The 15,484-nt window shown below is 46.9% G+C and overlaps 1 protein-coding gene across 11 annotated transcripts in view; it reads right to left on the bottom strand.

Moving 5' to 3' along the window:
* LOC102931859 (mitogen-activated protein kinase kinase kinase 3) overlaps positions 1-15,484 on the bottom strand; it is a 117,974-nt gene that overhangs the window by 49,978 nt on the left and 52,512 nt on the right. For 3 of the 11 annotated variants that reach the window (XM_043541617.1, XM_043541618.1, XM_043541619.1), the window contains one exon: positions 56-165. The exons of the other annotated variants lie outside the window; for them this stretch is intronic. In XM_043541617.1, coding sequence (XP_043397552.1) covers positions 56-165 — 110 coding nt within the window. The remainder of the gene's footprint in view (positions 1-55; positions 166-15,484) is intronic. 11 annotated transcript variants of the gene reach the window in all.

The following is a 15,484-nucleotide window of genomic DNA, read 5'->3' as shown; positions in this document are numbered from 1 at the left end:
TCTGGAAATGCAGGGTTAGAGATAAGAAACACGCTCAGGAAGTGTTGTCACCCACCCATTCAAGAGTTATCCTTTTCAGATGCAGGGAGTATGCGACTGATTCTTCATCAGCGCTCCGCCCGCTCACAGCCTGTGCTGGAAGGGAGGTGGGGAATACGTTTGTTGCTAATGGAAAGAAAATAACTAGTTTAGTGTGTATGGGGGAGGGGAGGATAGGACTAAAACTCCCCTCGTTAATTGGTTCCCCCTTTGAATCCAAGTGGCTCAAGTGCAGCAGGGTGAGAGAGAGGGAGGGGAGCAGGATGACAGTATGCTTAGCGCTCTGTACCAGAACTGCAGAGATTTGGGGCAGTGGAAGGTCCCTAAAAGTGCGGGGGCCACCAGCACCCAAACCGTGGCCCCACCTCCTTGCACTGCCCCTTCCCCCTGAACTCCTACCATCATGCCCCTTTTCCCGCTGAGCCCCACCCCCCGCTTGCTCCTCCCCGCCCCTTCCCTCCTGTCGCTCGGCCTTATGGCTGGTAAAAAGTGATGGGGCCATGGCCAGGGTGAGTTGCCTGCTCTGCAACAGACTCCCTGTGCAGCCTTGGCCAAGTCACTTACTCTCTCTGTGCGCTGGGGCCGAGACGGAGGTGACTGGGTCTGGTGATTGGAGCAGGAGACGGAGTTGGAAGTCGGGCCAAGGGTCAGAGCTGGAGACAGAGAGTCAGGTCGAGGGTTGGGGTTAGAGCTGAAGTCAGAGCGTCATGCCAAGGGTTGGAACCAGATTCAGAGACCAGAAGCAAGGATCAGGAACAGAGCAGTAACCAGGAACAGGTCGTGAAAGCAGCATCCAGGGCTTGGTCTACACTACACAACTTTTAGTGTGTCACTAGAGCCATGCCGCTAAAAGAAGTGCAATGCAGCCGCTGTTTGTTGGCTCTCCTGCCAACAAAAAACTTCCACCCCAATGAGCAGGGTTAGCTTTGTCCGCAGGAGAGTGCTCCTGCTGACAACGTGCTGTTCACACTGGCACTTGTCTCAGCAAAATTTTTGTCTTTCAGGGGCAGGTTTAAACACGCCTGAAAGACAAAAGTTTTGTCGTTTAATTGCCAGTGTAGACATAGCGCAGGAGCCAAGCAAGAAGGCAGGGCCCAGCATAGCAGCCAGGTAGAGCCCAGATGTGCAGACAACTTCCTGTGCCCCTCTTTAGGTTTCAGTAGGAAGCCCTGACCAATCCGAGTTCACATGCTCCACCCACCAGGGCCAGGGAAGCATGGCTTGATGTAACTTCAGATTTCATGGTTTCTCCTACTCAGTTGGCTAGTAATGGGCCACAGGGTAGGAGCAGGGCAGCAACTGTTGACTAGGAAATCTGCAGACCCACTTTCAAGAACTACATGGTTAGGACAGTTTGCCTTGCTTCCCCAGCTGTGGAGTGAGGAGAATACTCCCTTTCCTCCACCCTTTGTATGCCTTGTTTGTGAGCTGTTTTAGGGTGGGGACTGTCTCTGACTCCTAGTCTAACGGGTCCTTGATCTCAGCTGGGCCCTCTAGGTGGAAGCCAAGGTCACTTCTGTGTGTGTATGTACAGTGCCTAGTGCAATGGGATTGCGGTTTTGATTGGATTCTGTAGGTTATACCGTAATTAATAAAAGCTAACACCATCAGCGAGAGTTGGGTGGATGTTACAAGCTCAGTTCCAAAATAGTATTGAGTCCAATTTGGTTTATTTCCTTACCTATGTTGCTATGCACTGTGAACAGCTCCTGATCATTACGCTGTGAGTGAACATAAGAATGGCCATACTGGGTCAGACCAAAGGTCCATCCAGCCCAGTATCCTGTCTACTGACAGTGGCCGATGCCAGGTGCTCCAGAGGGATTGAACCTAACAGGTAATGATCTAGTGATCTCTCTCCTGCCATCAGTGGCGGATTAATGATTTTGCCGCCCTAGGCCCTGAAATAATTGCCGTGCCCCCCCCCCCACAGCAGCTCCCTGCCCTAGCCCACCCCAGCTCACCTCCGCTCCACCTCCTCCCCTGAGCGTGCCGCCAGGTCCTGCTTCTCCCCGCTCCCTGCCAGTGCTTGTGGGTGAAACAGCTTCACGAAGGAGGGAGAAGGGGGGGGAACGCGGGGTGCACAGGAGAGGAGGCGGGGCCGGGACAGGTCGGGGATTTGGGGAAGGGGACCAATAGAGGCAGACAGGGGGCGGGGAAGGGGCGGAGTACGCAAACTGGCGCCGGGGGAAGCAGCCTCTGGCTGCTATTATAAATTTGCCGCCCCTGCAATTTTGTCGGCCTAGGCGTTAATACGCCACTGCCCGCCATCCATCTCCACTCCCTGACAAACAGAGCCTAGGGACACCATTCCTTACCCATTCTGGCTAATAGCCATTAATGGACTTAACCTCCATGAATTTATCTAGTTCTCTTTTAAACCCTGTTATAGTCCTAGCCTTCACAACCTCCTCAGGCAAGGAGTTCCACAGGTTGACTGTGCACTGAGTGAAGACATACTTCCTTTTATTTGTTTTAAACCCGCTACCCATTAATTTCATTTGCTGGCCCCTAGTTCTTATATTATGGGAACAAGTAAAGAACTTTTCCTTATTCACTTTCTCCACACCACTCATGATTTTATATACCTCGATCATATCCCCCCCCTTAGTCTCCTCTTTTCCAAGCTGAAGAGTCCTAGTCTCTTTAATCTCTCCTCATATTGTGACCCGTTCCAAACCCCTAATAATTTTAGTTTCCCTTTTCCGAACCTTTTCTAATGCCAGTATATCTTTTTTGAGATGAGGGGACCACATCTGTATGCAGCCTTCAAGATGCGGGCGTACCATGGAAAGCCCACATGCAACGTTTGCCCCATCTTAGCAAATACAAGCTTAAACGCATTGCAGATTTATGCTGAGCAAAACAGTTTCTCACACAAATAAGTTAAAAACAGCTCGTTGCTGGAAAATGTCAAACACACTTGTAAAAACTCCAGAGGGGGAAAAGAAAAAAAAGAACCCTGCTGCATCCTTTTCTTCTACATTAACAACAACAACAAGGCAGATCTTCCGCGGACAGCGGCCAACAAAAATACATTAGCTGCCCCACATAATTGCGCTCCACTTGTGAGGAGAGAAACATAAACAAGCAGGGTACATTGGAGAAAAATACTTTGAATGTAAACATATATATATAAAAAACCACTAAAACATAAAATAGGGGTTTTAAAACCCTCATTTGGGAGGGACAAAAACTGGAAGCTAATCAGGTGGTTACATTCTTGTTTTGAATCCTTCCCTCACTTTACATAAAGTTATTAAATCTGTAGCTAATAATATTTAATTCACAATGCTTTCTACTTCGTCAGTACATTATTATTATTAACCTTTCGAATGTTGGTACTGCTTAGAGGTCCCAATGAAGATCAAAGCCCCAACCGAGGTGCTGTATCGACACACAGCAAAAGACAGTCCCTGCCTTAAAGAGCTTTTAGTCTAACTAGACAAAAGGGACAAAGGAAGTGCTGTTGTTATCATCCTCATTGTGCAGGTAGGAGTGGAGGTACAAAGAGACTGAAGGCCAGATTTTCACAACTGCTCAGCATATTGCATGATCAGCTCTTGAAAATTTGGGCACAGATGTCCCAAGACAATGCTGGGTGCTGAGCACCTCTGAAAATCAAGCCCAAGTTGCAAACTTGGAAATCTGATCCTGGGTGATTCACCCAACATCACAGAGAAGGCTGTGGCACAGCCAAGCACTGAACCCAAATCTCACAAATCCTAGTTCAGGGCCCCAACCACAAGACCAAGACATGAGCAATAACAGCACCATTCATATAAGGATCTCAAAGCACTCTGCAAATATTAAGGGGCAGATCACAAGAGACTCTTGCATGCAGCTGAGGGGCCATGCAAGAAGCCTACCACTCTCTTATGAAGCTACACAACAGCAAGCACCTGTGCCATGGGATGCTACATAATCCTGGCCATATCACTTAGCCCCCTTTTACAACTGAGGCCCAGAGAGGGTAACGACAGCCTCCTTTGGAAAGCACTTTGAGATTTCCTGATGAATTGGGCTACACATGTGCCAGGTATTCCATATTAATTTACTTTCTTCCTTTCAATGGGAGGTATTGGGCAGTGCAGGAGTAAAGGTAGAGAGGTGGCAGAAAAGCAAGTGATACATTTAGTGAAACAAGAGGTGGCCATGCTGGGACATGCTAACTAATATTATTTAGCTCTTGAGTGCTTCACCCATAGAGTTCAAATCACTTTACAATGTGGGCAGGAATTAGAGCAGGACAAAATTTCTGATTTTTTTTCAATCAAAAAATTGATTTTGACCAAAATACCTCTCAATCATTTACAAAAATACTCTGGTTTTTCATCCAGTACTATTAAGTATAATTATCTCAATTTTAAAGATTGGGAAATTGAGGCACAGAGATGACAAAATGACTGGCCTAAGGTCATACAGCAGGTCAGTGGCACAGAATGCAGGTCTCTTGACTCCCAGTCCACAGTCCTATCTTTTCTCTCACACTCTAAGCTGCCTATCGCTGTAGCAGGCAGTTGATCTTTACAGGGTTAAGATTAAAATCTTTCTCATATGCCCCATGTATTCCTGTAGCACAAACATTTTCAGACATCCCCACCACACACATACACCAAGCTCTCTGTATTTGGTGTAAGATCCAAGGCCTGAACCAGACGCTGTGAACCCATCAGGCAATGTATTAAAGCAAATGCTTACAAGTTCACTGTCCTGTACATGATCTTGGCAAAGTTGTTGCTAGTGTGCTAGGCACTAGATATTTATGTAAATATATTCCAGCAAGTACAGCTACATCCCAATCGAGTACAAGATAAGATGGCTTGACAATATAATGAATCGGGATGTTTTGTCCAAGATATTAGGAACACGGGGAAGTAATGAACAGAAGTCACAAAATACATCAAAAGGCGGTGTATTGGTTGGGTATTTTAGCTGTTTTTCTTAGCCAATAAACGTCAGTCTTCTTTACCTTAATTCTTTGCATGGCCTAAGGGATGGCAGAAATTCCTGCTGCCAACTGAGCCATTCCTTGCTACTAGGAACACGTGTCAGTGTACCTGTAACTACGGAGCCAGGGAGCGACTATGTTTAGGTGGCAATAAGCCTGGCCAGATGACTGTGTCACTGAGCTGCGTCTGTGGTCGTTCTCTATGAGTAACACTGAAGTCTTCTACATTATCTACTAATACCAAGGAAGTTCCAAGAACAAAAGCACTGAGCGGCCTAAACAGCGCTATGGAGAAAACGACATTCCAGCCTCCAGCACTTAACCACACTGGGTAGTACTATCAAGGTCTGCTGAACCAGCTATTTGCACAGAGCTGGGAAAGCACACGGGAAGGACACACACACACACACAAGCAACTGACAACACCGGTTCACCCCACTAATACGGTAAGTAACAAGCTGTCCTCTGCATCACAAGGCTTTCCCCCTTCCTCAAGATCTGGCTTCTGGCACCTAAGAATTCAGTCAGTCAGTGAAGGTAGAGAGGACAGCTGACACTTACTTTAGCTGTTTATAATAATGATCAATATTATAAATAGGTATAAAAAAAAGTACAGCTCCAGTTATATTCCTATAGCCCCATCTATATGAAGTATTTATATTGCAGCGTCTGAGCACTTCACAGTGTACTTAGCCTGTGAGGTAGGGCAGTGCTATTATCCCCATTTTACAGACAGAGGACTGAGGCACAAAGAGACATTGGGCAAGTCCACGCTGCAGTCAGGGGGTGTGTAACTAGATCAAAGCTAGCTCAAGTAACAAACAGCATAGCTGTGGCAGCTGCTTAAGAGTCCTGGGCAGGGCGGTATTCATGAGACCGGACAGGGCTGTATTCATGAGACTAGCCTTTGCTGCTGCTGTTACAACTACTGGCACCCACATTAGCTAGATCAAAGCCAGCTCAGGTATGTCAACGGGAGCTGCAACGACACCCCTGATGGCAGTGTAGGCATAAGTTGCCTGAAGTCACACAGGAAAATCTGTGGCAGAGCAAAGACTTGAAACTAGGTGTCCCATGTCCTAAGCACCCTAGTCACTCAACCCTCCTTCATCTGGTGTGTCACTGGTCACCTTAGACATAAAATCCAATCTGCCATGTCTACATTAGAGTTTTAAAAGACACCTTTTACCCTGGTATAGACAAGCTCTAAGTGTTTGTACAGCACCTAACAGAATGGGGCCCTGAACTTGGATGGAGCCTCTAGGCTCTATTTTAATATACAATAATTATTATTAATAATAATAATAAACATGTAAATAAAAGTGACAGGAAATACCACCAAGTTCTCTTGATTTCTGACCCCTCTCCTCCTCGGGATTGCTACTGGTGTTTCCCCAGAGCCTAGATAACAAATGCCTTCTGATATTTCAATTGCTACCTTCGGAATGCCTTAAAAGGAAAAATAAAATCAAGCCACCGTGGCAACCACAAGCACGTCACCAACTTTTCATTTTTTTGTTGGCCTCTTCCTTAAAAATGCTAATTAAAGAGAGGGCTGAAACCTCCTGGTTTCTGAGAAAAAATGTTGAAGCAAATGCATCCAAGGAAGTGAGCTGTAGCTCACGAAAGCTTATGCTCAAATAAATTGGTTAGTCTCTAAGGTGCCACAAGTACTCCTTTTCTATTTGCGAATACAGACTAACACGGCTGCTACTCTGAAACCGAAGCAAATCTAGCCGCAGCCCATAGCAGGTCGGAAAGGAAATGATCAGCAAGGACTGTGAAGTCTCCTCCACTCCAGCTCCTTCAGGCCAGTGAGGGGTAAATGGATCAACTGCTTCTAACTGCTTCTAACTAGAACTTGTCCAGCTAAAAAACACACACACACCCTGTGAGGTTAGCCAAACTCTGCTTTGCTTCCCTTTCCCCCTGCTTTTCACTGTGAAATTGGGAAAAGCGGCCACGCTCACTGGTTTAGATTAGGAGAAATGTTGGGAAATGGAAAAAGTGCTTCCAAAGGAGGTGAATCATGATCTTATGCAGAGTTCCCTAAAGAGCAGACTGCTTTCGTAATAAAAACACATACTCTCACCACACCATGCAGTTAAGCCTGAAATGGAAACAGCTTAGAAAGAATAGATCATGCAGATCCTGCTGGGCTACACTGAGCACTCTCAGCTCCCATTTAGAGAGGTCTCACTCAGAGCTGGGAGACAAATCGGGTTGGGGCACATGTCCAAAGTGGAGCGGAAGCTGGGAGGTGCAATGTCTAATGAAGAGTGTGGAAAGGTCTGGTCGTTGCATTAGACCGTAGACTAATGCGTTCCTCTACAGCAGCTGAGTGCAGTTTGCTATGGACAGGTACAGAAATACAGATAACTGTACTGAGAAGCATGAAGCAAATAGCGCAGTGAGCACGATTTAGTCTTACTCTAAGTCAGAGATGGGTCCAAGACCAAAGCTCGAAGGAAGAATGGTCCAGGGTTAGTGTACTGGCCCAGAAGCCAGACCTAGATTCAGTTCCACGCTCTAGCACTGGACTTCCAATGAGACCTGGGGCAAATCACTGAGGGTGAGATTCACAAAGGTATTTAAGCACCTAAGTCCCCTTGATTTCAATGGGAGTAAGGTGCCTAAGTGAACCTCATCCTTACCCTGTCTGTAACTCAATTCTCCGTCTGTAAAATAGGGATAATAGCACTTCCCTGTCTCCCAGGATATTGGGGGATAAACCCATTAAAGATTGTGGGGTGCTCAGATACTACAGTAATAAGCCTTAAACGGACGTAAGGTAGATCTGGGTTGAGTTTCAAACACCCTGAAGTTTAAGAATTTCAGAAGTGACTGTTTGGTTCAGCCAACAGGGGCTCCCCATTTTGCAAATTTTCCAATTGCCCCCTCCCCCACAAATTTAGGCATATTCAAAAGTGTTGGACCAATCCGTTCTAACAGTGCCATTTGCAAAATTCTGAACCACCCTTCGGTTCAGATTTCAAACCAGCCACCCCCACCCCCACAAAGTTTGGCATTGTTCGGAAGTAGGGTGTTTCGTCTGATCCTAGATGTACTACTATTTTTTAAAGCCACTATTCATAAAAGTGACCAGTGATCTGGATTGCACTTTACAGAGAATCCCAGCATCTGAACATCTGGACCCTTTAAAGGCATCAAAAGTTGGGCACCCAAAATCATGAGTCCCTTGACAATCTTGGCCTAAAACCTTCAATAATTTAGGCCACAGTAGGGAGTGCCTCTTGCTTCACACCCCATTGTGGCAAACAAGGTTAATGGGTATGGAGCTGCCGACTCTTTGGTGTTAAAATTTCAGACAGACAAGAGGCAGGACCATCACCGTTAAAGCCCCAGAACTCTGGAATTCTCTTCCCCTTACTGTACACGGTTGTGCTGGCCTGGGAGACCAGCATTCTATTCCCAGCTGTGCCACTGCCCTGCTGTGGGACCTAGGACAGGTTACTCTGCCTCAGTTTCCCCTTCTGTCAAATGGTGATAATGACACTGACCCATGTTTGGAAAGCACTTGAAATGTCCAGACGAAAAACTCTCTGTAAAAGCTCTGTTATTGCTCTGCCCAAAGTTCCAGTCTGATTTCCGTGCCTTTTCCCTTGTGGTAGTTTCCCTATTAGTTGGTGGATGGCTCCTTCATGTACTGTAGGATAGGGAGCAGGGCATATTGTTCTCCTCTCTTTCCATTCACTAGTTCAGGAATTCACTGGGCACTGCGGCATTCAACTGGTACAGTTCTAGTTACACTTTGTAAATCCGAGAAGTGATGGGTTCACTTCTAAACCTCTAACCCCAAACACACTGACCTCGGTCTTCCAACACAGACAAGGGGGCTCCCCAACTAATTCATTCACTTACACTTAGCTTGGATTTGTTCTACCCTTACCCCTGTTTTTAGCAACAAAACGTTATAATCCAGACATCTGGACCATGTCCCTAAACCACAATAGGACATGACTAATCCTTGGCATTAGGAATTATCTGCATGGATCCCCAGCATGTCTAGTTGCCAGGCTCTTCAACAATTTAGTTTTTTTCTTCTCTCCCTGTTCATCTCATCCCTTTCCCTCCACATGGGAAGGCACAATGTGTGGTTAGCTCAGAAGCCCATGGTAAGACGATGTCTACTGGAAGTGTCCTGCTTGGAGAAAGGCAGATAGCGGGTTAGCCTCTCTGTACTATCCTGGTATTTTAGAATTATACAGCACAAAGCACTAAGATCTGGGCTTGGAAAATTGTACCCAACACCTCCTACCCCATAGACTACACCCACTAAGTCAGGGTGCAAGACGGTCATGCATCCATACCTCTCCCAAAGCTTTGCAGTTTAAAGGAAGGCACAATGTGACATGTATGGGCCAGTGACAGCTAGTGGCTAGAGCACCAGACTGGGACCAAGGAGGCCTGGGTTCTAGTCCCACCTTTGCCACTGGATTCTGAGGTGAACTTGGGCAAGTCACTTCATTGCCACGTGCCTCACTTTCCCCATCTGTAAAATGAGCATAACAGACCAACCTCCTTTGTAACATGCTTTGAGATCTATTGTTGAAAAGCACTATGTAAGAAGTACAGCAGAACCTCAGAGTTACGAACACCTGGGGAATGGAGGTTGTTCGTAACTCTGAACAAAACATTATGGTTGTTCTTTCAAAAGTTTGCAGCTGAACATTGACTTAATACAGCTTTGAAACTAAATGCTACTTTCCCTTTATTTTTTCAGTAGTTTAAGTTTAACACAGTACTGTACTGTATTTGCTTTTTTTGAGGGGGAGGGAGCTCTGCTACTGCCTGACTGTGTACTTCTGGTTCCAAATGAGGTGTGGGGTTGACTGCTCAGTTTGTAACTCTGAGGTTCTACTGCAGAGGTTATTGTTATTATAAGTGTGTATCATCTGTTGTACTGAATTGTAACAATGGCAATCCACAAATAATCGCTTTTTACAAATGTATAAAACTCATTCTCTCTCCCCCTTGCTTTATTTTAACCTTCCTTCCCCTTCTGGCTTTACCCCATTTTTTTCCCCTATAACAGATCACCGTGCATCTTTCTCCACATTATTTTCAATTAGTCTTTCCTCTTTTCCTTCTCTCACTCTCCTTCCCTATGTTATAGGAACACAGGAGTCACCAGACTGGATCAGACCAGTGGTCCAGCATCACGCCTGGCAGTAGCCAATATTAGCTGCTTCAGAGGATTTAGCAGTAATTAAAAGGGAAACCTGTCCCCAGGGAAAGTTTCTTCTAAATCCCCAATTTGTTAGAGGTTGGGGGTTAAACCCAGAAGCAAGAAAGGTCTGTATCAGGGGTGTGCAAACTACGGTCCGCGGGCCGGATCCAGCCCATCAGGGCTTTAGAACTGACCCACGGGATTACCCTCCATGGTGCCGCAGGCCCTGCGCCGCTCTCAGAAAAGGCCAGCACCACGTCCCTGGGGCCCCGGTGGGGGGAGGGGGGAGCAGAGGGCTCCATGCATTGCCCTTGCCTCCAGGCACCGCCCCACATGGGAGCTTCGGGGGAGGCACCTGGAGGTGTGGCAAGAGCAGCGCGTGGAACCCTGTACCTGCCCACCCCCAGGGGCTGCGCAGGGATGTGGTTCCAGCCACTTCCCGGAGCGGCGCTGCATGGGCCCAGGGCAGGCAGGCAGGCAGCCTGCCCTGGCCCTGGTGCATGCCTCTGCCACCCCGGAGCCGCTTTAGGTAAGTGGCGCCGGGTCGGAGCCCGAACCCGTCAGGCATCCCGCGCCCCAACTCCCTGCCTGCACCTCACACCCCTCCTGCACCCCAACCCCCTGCCCTCAGCCCCCTGCTGCACCCCACATCCCCATATACCCCCAGTCCCCTGCCCTGCCCCACGCCGCACCCCACACCCTCCCACCCCCTGCCGCACCCCAACTCCCTGCCCTGAGCCCCCTGCCACACCCCACACCCCTCCTGCACCCCAACCCCCTTCCCTGAGCCCCCTCATTCAACCCGCAGCCTTCCTCTGCCCCAATCCCTTGCCCTGAGCCCGTTCCTGCACACCACACCCGCCCTACACCCCGCACTCCCTCCTACACCCAAACCCCCTGCCCTGGCCCTGCATACAATTTCCCCACCCAGATATGGCCCTCAGCCCAAAAAGTTTGCCCACCCCTGGTCTATATCCTTTCCAAAATATATTTTTTAATATTATGTTCCCTATCTCTTGCCTCCTTATGTTTCTTCTTCTCCCAAAATGTCTTTACCTTACTTCTCCTATAAACCAAGGCGGTAGTGCAACCTAGTGGATAAAGCACTGAATTAGGTCTCCAGAGACCTGGGTTCAATTCCCAGCTCTGCTGCTCGTGGATGAGCTTGGGCAAGCCACTTTCCATTCACATGCCTCAGTTTCCTCATCTGAAAAATAGGGATAATGAGCTCTATAGCTGGAAAGGATAAGAGCTATTTATAGCTTATCATCCCATCAGCACAGCATTTGAAATTCAAAATTTAGTGCTGCACCAAGATACATATTCACACAGAAACATGTAAAAAAGCCAGCACATTTCACGTGGTTTGATGGGAAAACCAGCAATCTATGAACATTTGGTCTCCAGAAAATTTCTCCCTGTGAAAGGCTCTGGAACAAAAAACTGAGTATTTTAAAGATGAAATTTTGTGTTGCACACATGAAAATGCACATGCACTTACTGGCACACATGACTTCCCATTTTTGTACAATTTTAATAGTCATTATATAGGGCAGTTTCTGGAATTAAGCTAATGTCAGTTTAGAAATGAGTTTAGCTAATGTCAGAGGAACTGGGATGATAGGTGTCAAGAGAGCCCTGTGGAATGGGTGTGTGTGGGGGGTGTGTGTGTACAAACGTTATAGCATCCTTTCGTATCATGTTTCTTCCACAAACAAAAGCACTCCTGCCTTGCGAAAGACACAGGAAAAGGTGAAAGTTTTTCATTCCAACTGTTGGTTTTAAATGGAACCATGTGCTGCTGACTAAATAAAATTCTTTAAAAAATGTTTACTTTCCATGGAAAATCTGACTTAAAAAAAAACAACGAACACTCGAAAAAGGAAACATTTATATCTGGATGTGCTGCTATAGAGCGCCTTGTGCAGTTCAGTTGCCTGATGTCCCCATTCTCCGCTCTAGGCCAGGTTCCCTTGCTAGACGACGACCGTGGACTGTTTCTCACGATGCACCACAGTCTCCCTTTTGGTGAGAGAAGCCAGTGCATTATGGGAGATGTAGTCTGGCCAGTAAGTCTCGCTCATAGATGAAAACAGAGACATGAGGCACCAGAACTACAATGCCCATAAGGCCCTGCAGCAGCACACCCAAATAGAAATATTTTGGTTTTTAGCCAAAATGTTTGTTTTCAAATTTTTGCCCCCCCGGCAATCACAATTTATCCACATGGCTTGCCATTCCGTGCTTCACAAACTAAGTTTTGCCAGTACAGAAACCTGACGTGTTCCAACTAGTCCAGTAACTGAAGCAATAATTCAGGGCTCCAATGCCCTTCATCTTGGGGGATTGGGCTCAGTTGGTGTGAAGTTCTCAGCCAGAGGAGTGTGAAGAGAAGGGAGTGCTGACCATCTGACCACCCAGAAGCACAAGGTTCTAAGTGGCCATACCGCTTAGCACACGTCTCTGGTCTGTCAACATGACAGCTAAAAATCACATGGGACACAATTGGTGGGCTGGTCCAAATGATTCCAGGAAGCTTTTCCAAGAATTAGTGCAATACTCAAAGAAAGAAAACACGGATCCTGCCATAATAAGGTTTAAGGAAAGAGGGCAGATATCAGAGAATGATACAATATAAACCAGGGGTGGGCAAACTACGGCCCTGGGGCGACATCTGGCCCTTCGGATGTTTTAATCCAGCCCTCAAGCTCCCGCTGGAGAGCGGGGGCTGGGGTTTGCCCAGCTCCACGTGGCTCCTGGAAGCAGCAGCATGTCCCACTCCGGCTCCTAGGCATAGGGGCAGCCAGGGGGCTCAGCAAGCTGCCCCTGCCCCAAGCACCACCCACGCAGCTCCCATTAGCTAGAAACTGCAGTCAATAGGAACTGCAGGGGCGGTGCCTGCAGACGGGGCAGCGTGCAGAGCCCCCTGGCTGACCCTATGCGTAGGAGCCGGAAAGGAGACATACCGCTGCTTCCGGGAGCTGCTTGAGGTAAGCGCCGCCTGGAGTCTACAGCCCTGACCCCCTCCTTTGCCCCAACCCCCTGCCCTAGCCCTGATCCCTCTCCTGCCCTCTGAGCCCCTTGGTCCCAATCCAGAGCACCCTCCTGCACCCCCAAACCCTCATCTTCAGCCCCATCCCAGAGCCCTCACCCCCCCCCCACACACACACCCCAACCCTCCTGCCCCTTCCCACACCCTGAACTCCTAATTTCTGGCCCCGCCCCAGAGCCCTAACCCCTCCCGCACCCCAACCCCCAATTTCATGAGCATTCATGGCCCACCATACAATTTCCATACCCAGATGTGGCCCTTGGGCCAAAAAGTTTGCCCACACCTGATATAAACAGACTGCGTTATAAATTAAGGTGGGAGTGTGTGTGCATATATACAAGCACGCGTGAAAGATTCTCGCTCTGTTGTATAACTTCTGTTTTTGAGTATTCACCCACCGACTACTGGTATTCTCCTTGCTTTCAACTGGACGAATACTACTATACAGTTGTATACACTGTGTATGTCCACAGCCTCAAAGACAGCTAAGAATTTTCTGCCTTTGTAGAAGAAATACGTTACTTAAGAAAAATCCTCTGAATCTAGGCTCATGTCCCAACATGGTTTGCTATGCTCTCCACCCATCATCGTGCGTAACATGTTCAACTCTAAGCCATCCTGACCTGTGCTGGATCATCTGATTCTATTGCAGCTGTAGGGAGCCAACTCTGAGTTTCCCGGTCACTTTTGTAAACATCTTGGACTCTTCAATACAAGCTGAACAAGTTCAGTGATTCACTGAGACAGCCGTTACACCCAGGCTGCGCTTTATAGATATACGCAGATGCACATGTGTATGTCTGTTTCAAACTCTAGAGGGACTACTGGAAAGGATTTTTCTCTAATGAATTCACAAACATTTGTATAGGTACCAATGTCATGAAAACACGCATGAAAATTGTAAAGGATTTTTTTTCTCCTTACTTGATAGCCACTCAATCAGCATGAAATTAATTACAACCTACTGCCTGGTCACAGCACTAGAAGAAATGGACAACCAAGTGAGCTGTAGCTCACGAAAGCTTATACTCAAATAAATTGGTTAGTCTCTAAGGTGCCACAAGTACTTCTTTTCTTCATGTGGATTTGCTGAAGTATTTCTTCCATGGCTGTCCATTTCTTTTGACTTCTAGTTATTTAGACAATTGTATAAACTGAGTGCAAAAAAATTTCCTCTCTTGTCCATACTGCAGTTTGAGAAATCTCTACTGTATATTCTGCATACAGAACAAACAGCATTAGATCTACCTTAGAATTAGGAGCCTAAACTTAGATACCTACATCCATCTTCAGGCACCCATATAAAAGTGGCCTTTTCTTCTAAAAGTGTGCTGAATATCTGTCACTCCCATGCTTTTATTTCAGCCCTTAAAAAATATCTGAGGTAGAACATGTCTATGACACATGGCACAGCTAGCTGATATCCTAAACTCAACTTACTTGACTGGTTCATCTTTTCAGAATTACAGCATTGTAACCTGGTAAGCAACCGTTTTATTCAACACAATATTAACAAAGGGATGGAAGATTGGTCTTGTGGTTAATGCGCTTGGCTAGGACGCATGTGATCTAGGCCCAATTTCTAGCTATGCCACAGTATGTGTGCGAGACCTTGGGAGAAAAAAATTACTTAATCTCTGTGCCTTAGTTTCCACTTCTGTAAAATGGGGCTAACATTCCTTTCTCCTACTCTTAGTCGGTCCTGCCTGTTTACTCTGAGAGCTCCTTGGGGCATGACTCCTACCATGTGTCTGTACAACACTGGCTCACTCCACACTCTCATATCACAAATAATAAGAGAATCTTGTGGGGCAGGGACCATCCCTTGGCTCTTTATTTGTACAGTGCCTAGCACAATAGGGTCCTGGTCCATGACTTGGGCTCCTAGGCTCTACAGTAATACAAATATTATTAATAAGGAAAATTAATCAATATATGCCTGCCCCTGAAGTCCACAGGAGCTTCAGAATTAGGCCTCATATTTACCTTCTTTTTGAAACAGAATTGCAATAACCCTGCCCAATTTTAACAAGACAGAGTACCCTATCACCCAAGAGCTGCAGACTGAATTCAGCTGCGCTCAACTTCTCAGTGAAGAGTTATTGTTTTAAACAGCACACAGTTTTATGATGTACCAGGTACTTAGATCACAGGTTTAACATCTAATGCATTCGTTGATTGTTGGCACCTAGGTAAAGTGATTTGATTTTCAGAGGTGCTGAGCACCCACTACTGCCATTAACTGTATGTG

The sequence above is a fragment of the Chelonia mydas genome, chromosome 2 (assembly GCF_015237465.2).
Source record: "Chelonia mydas isolate rCheMyd1 chromosome 2, rCheMyd1.pri.v2, whole genome shotgun sequence".
In the NCBI taxonomy this organism is placed as follows: Eukaryota; Metazoa; Chordata; order Testudines; family Cheloniidae; genus Chelonia; species Chelonia mydas.
Note: the sequence above shows the minus strand (reverse complement) of the source record. Positions and strands in the feature narration are given on the sequence as shown.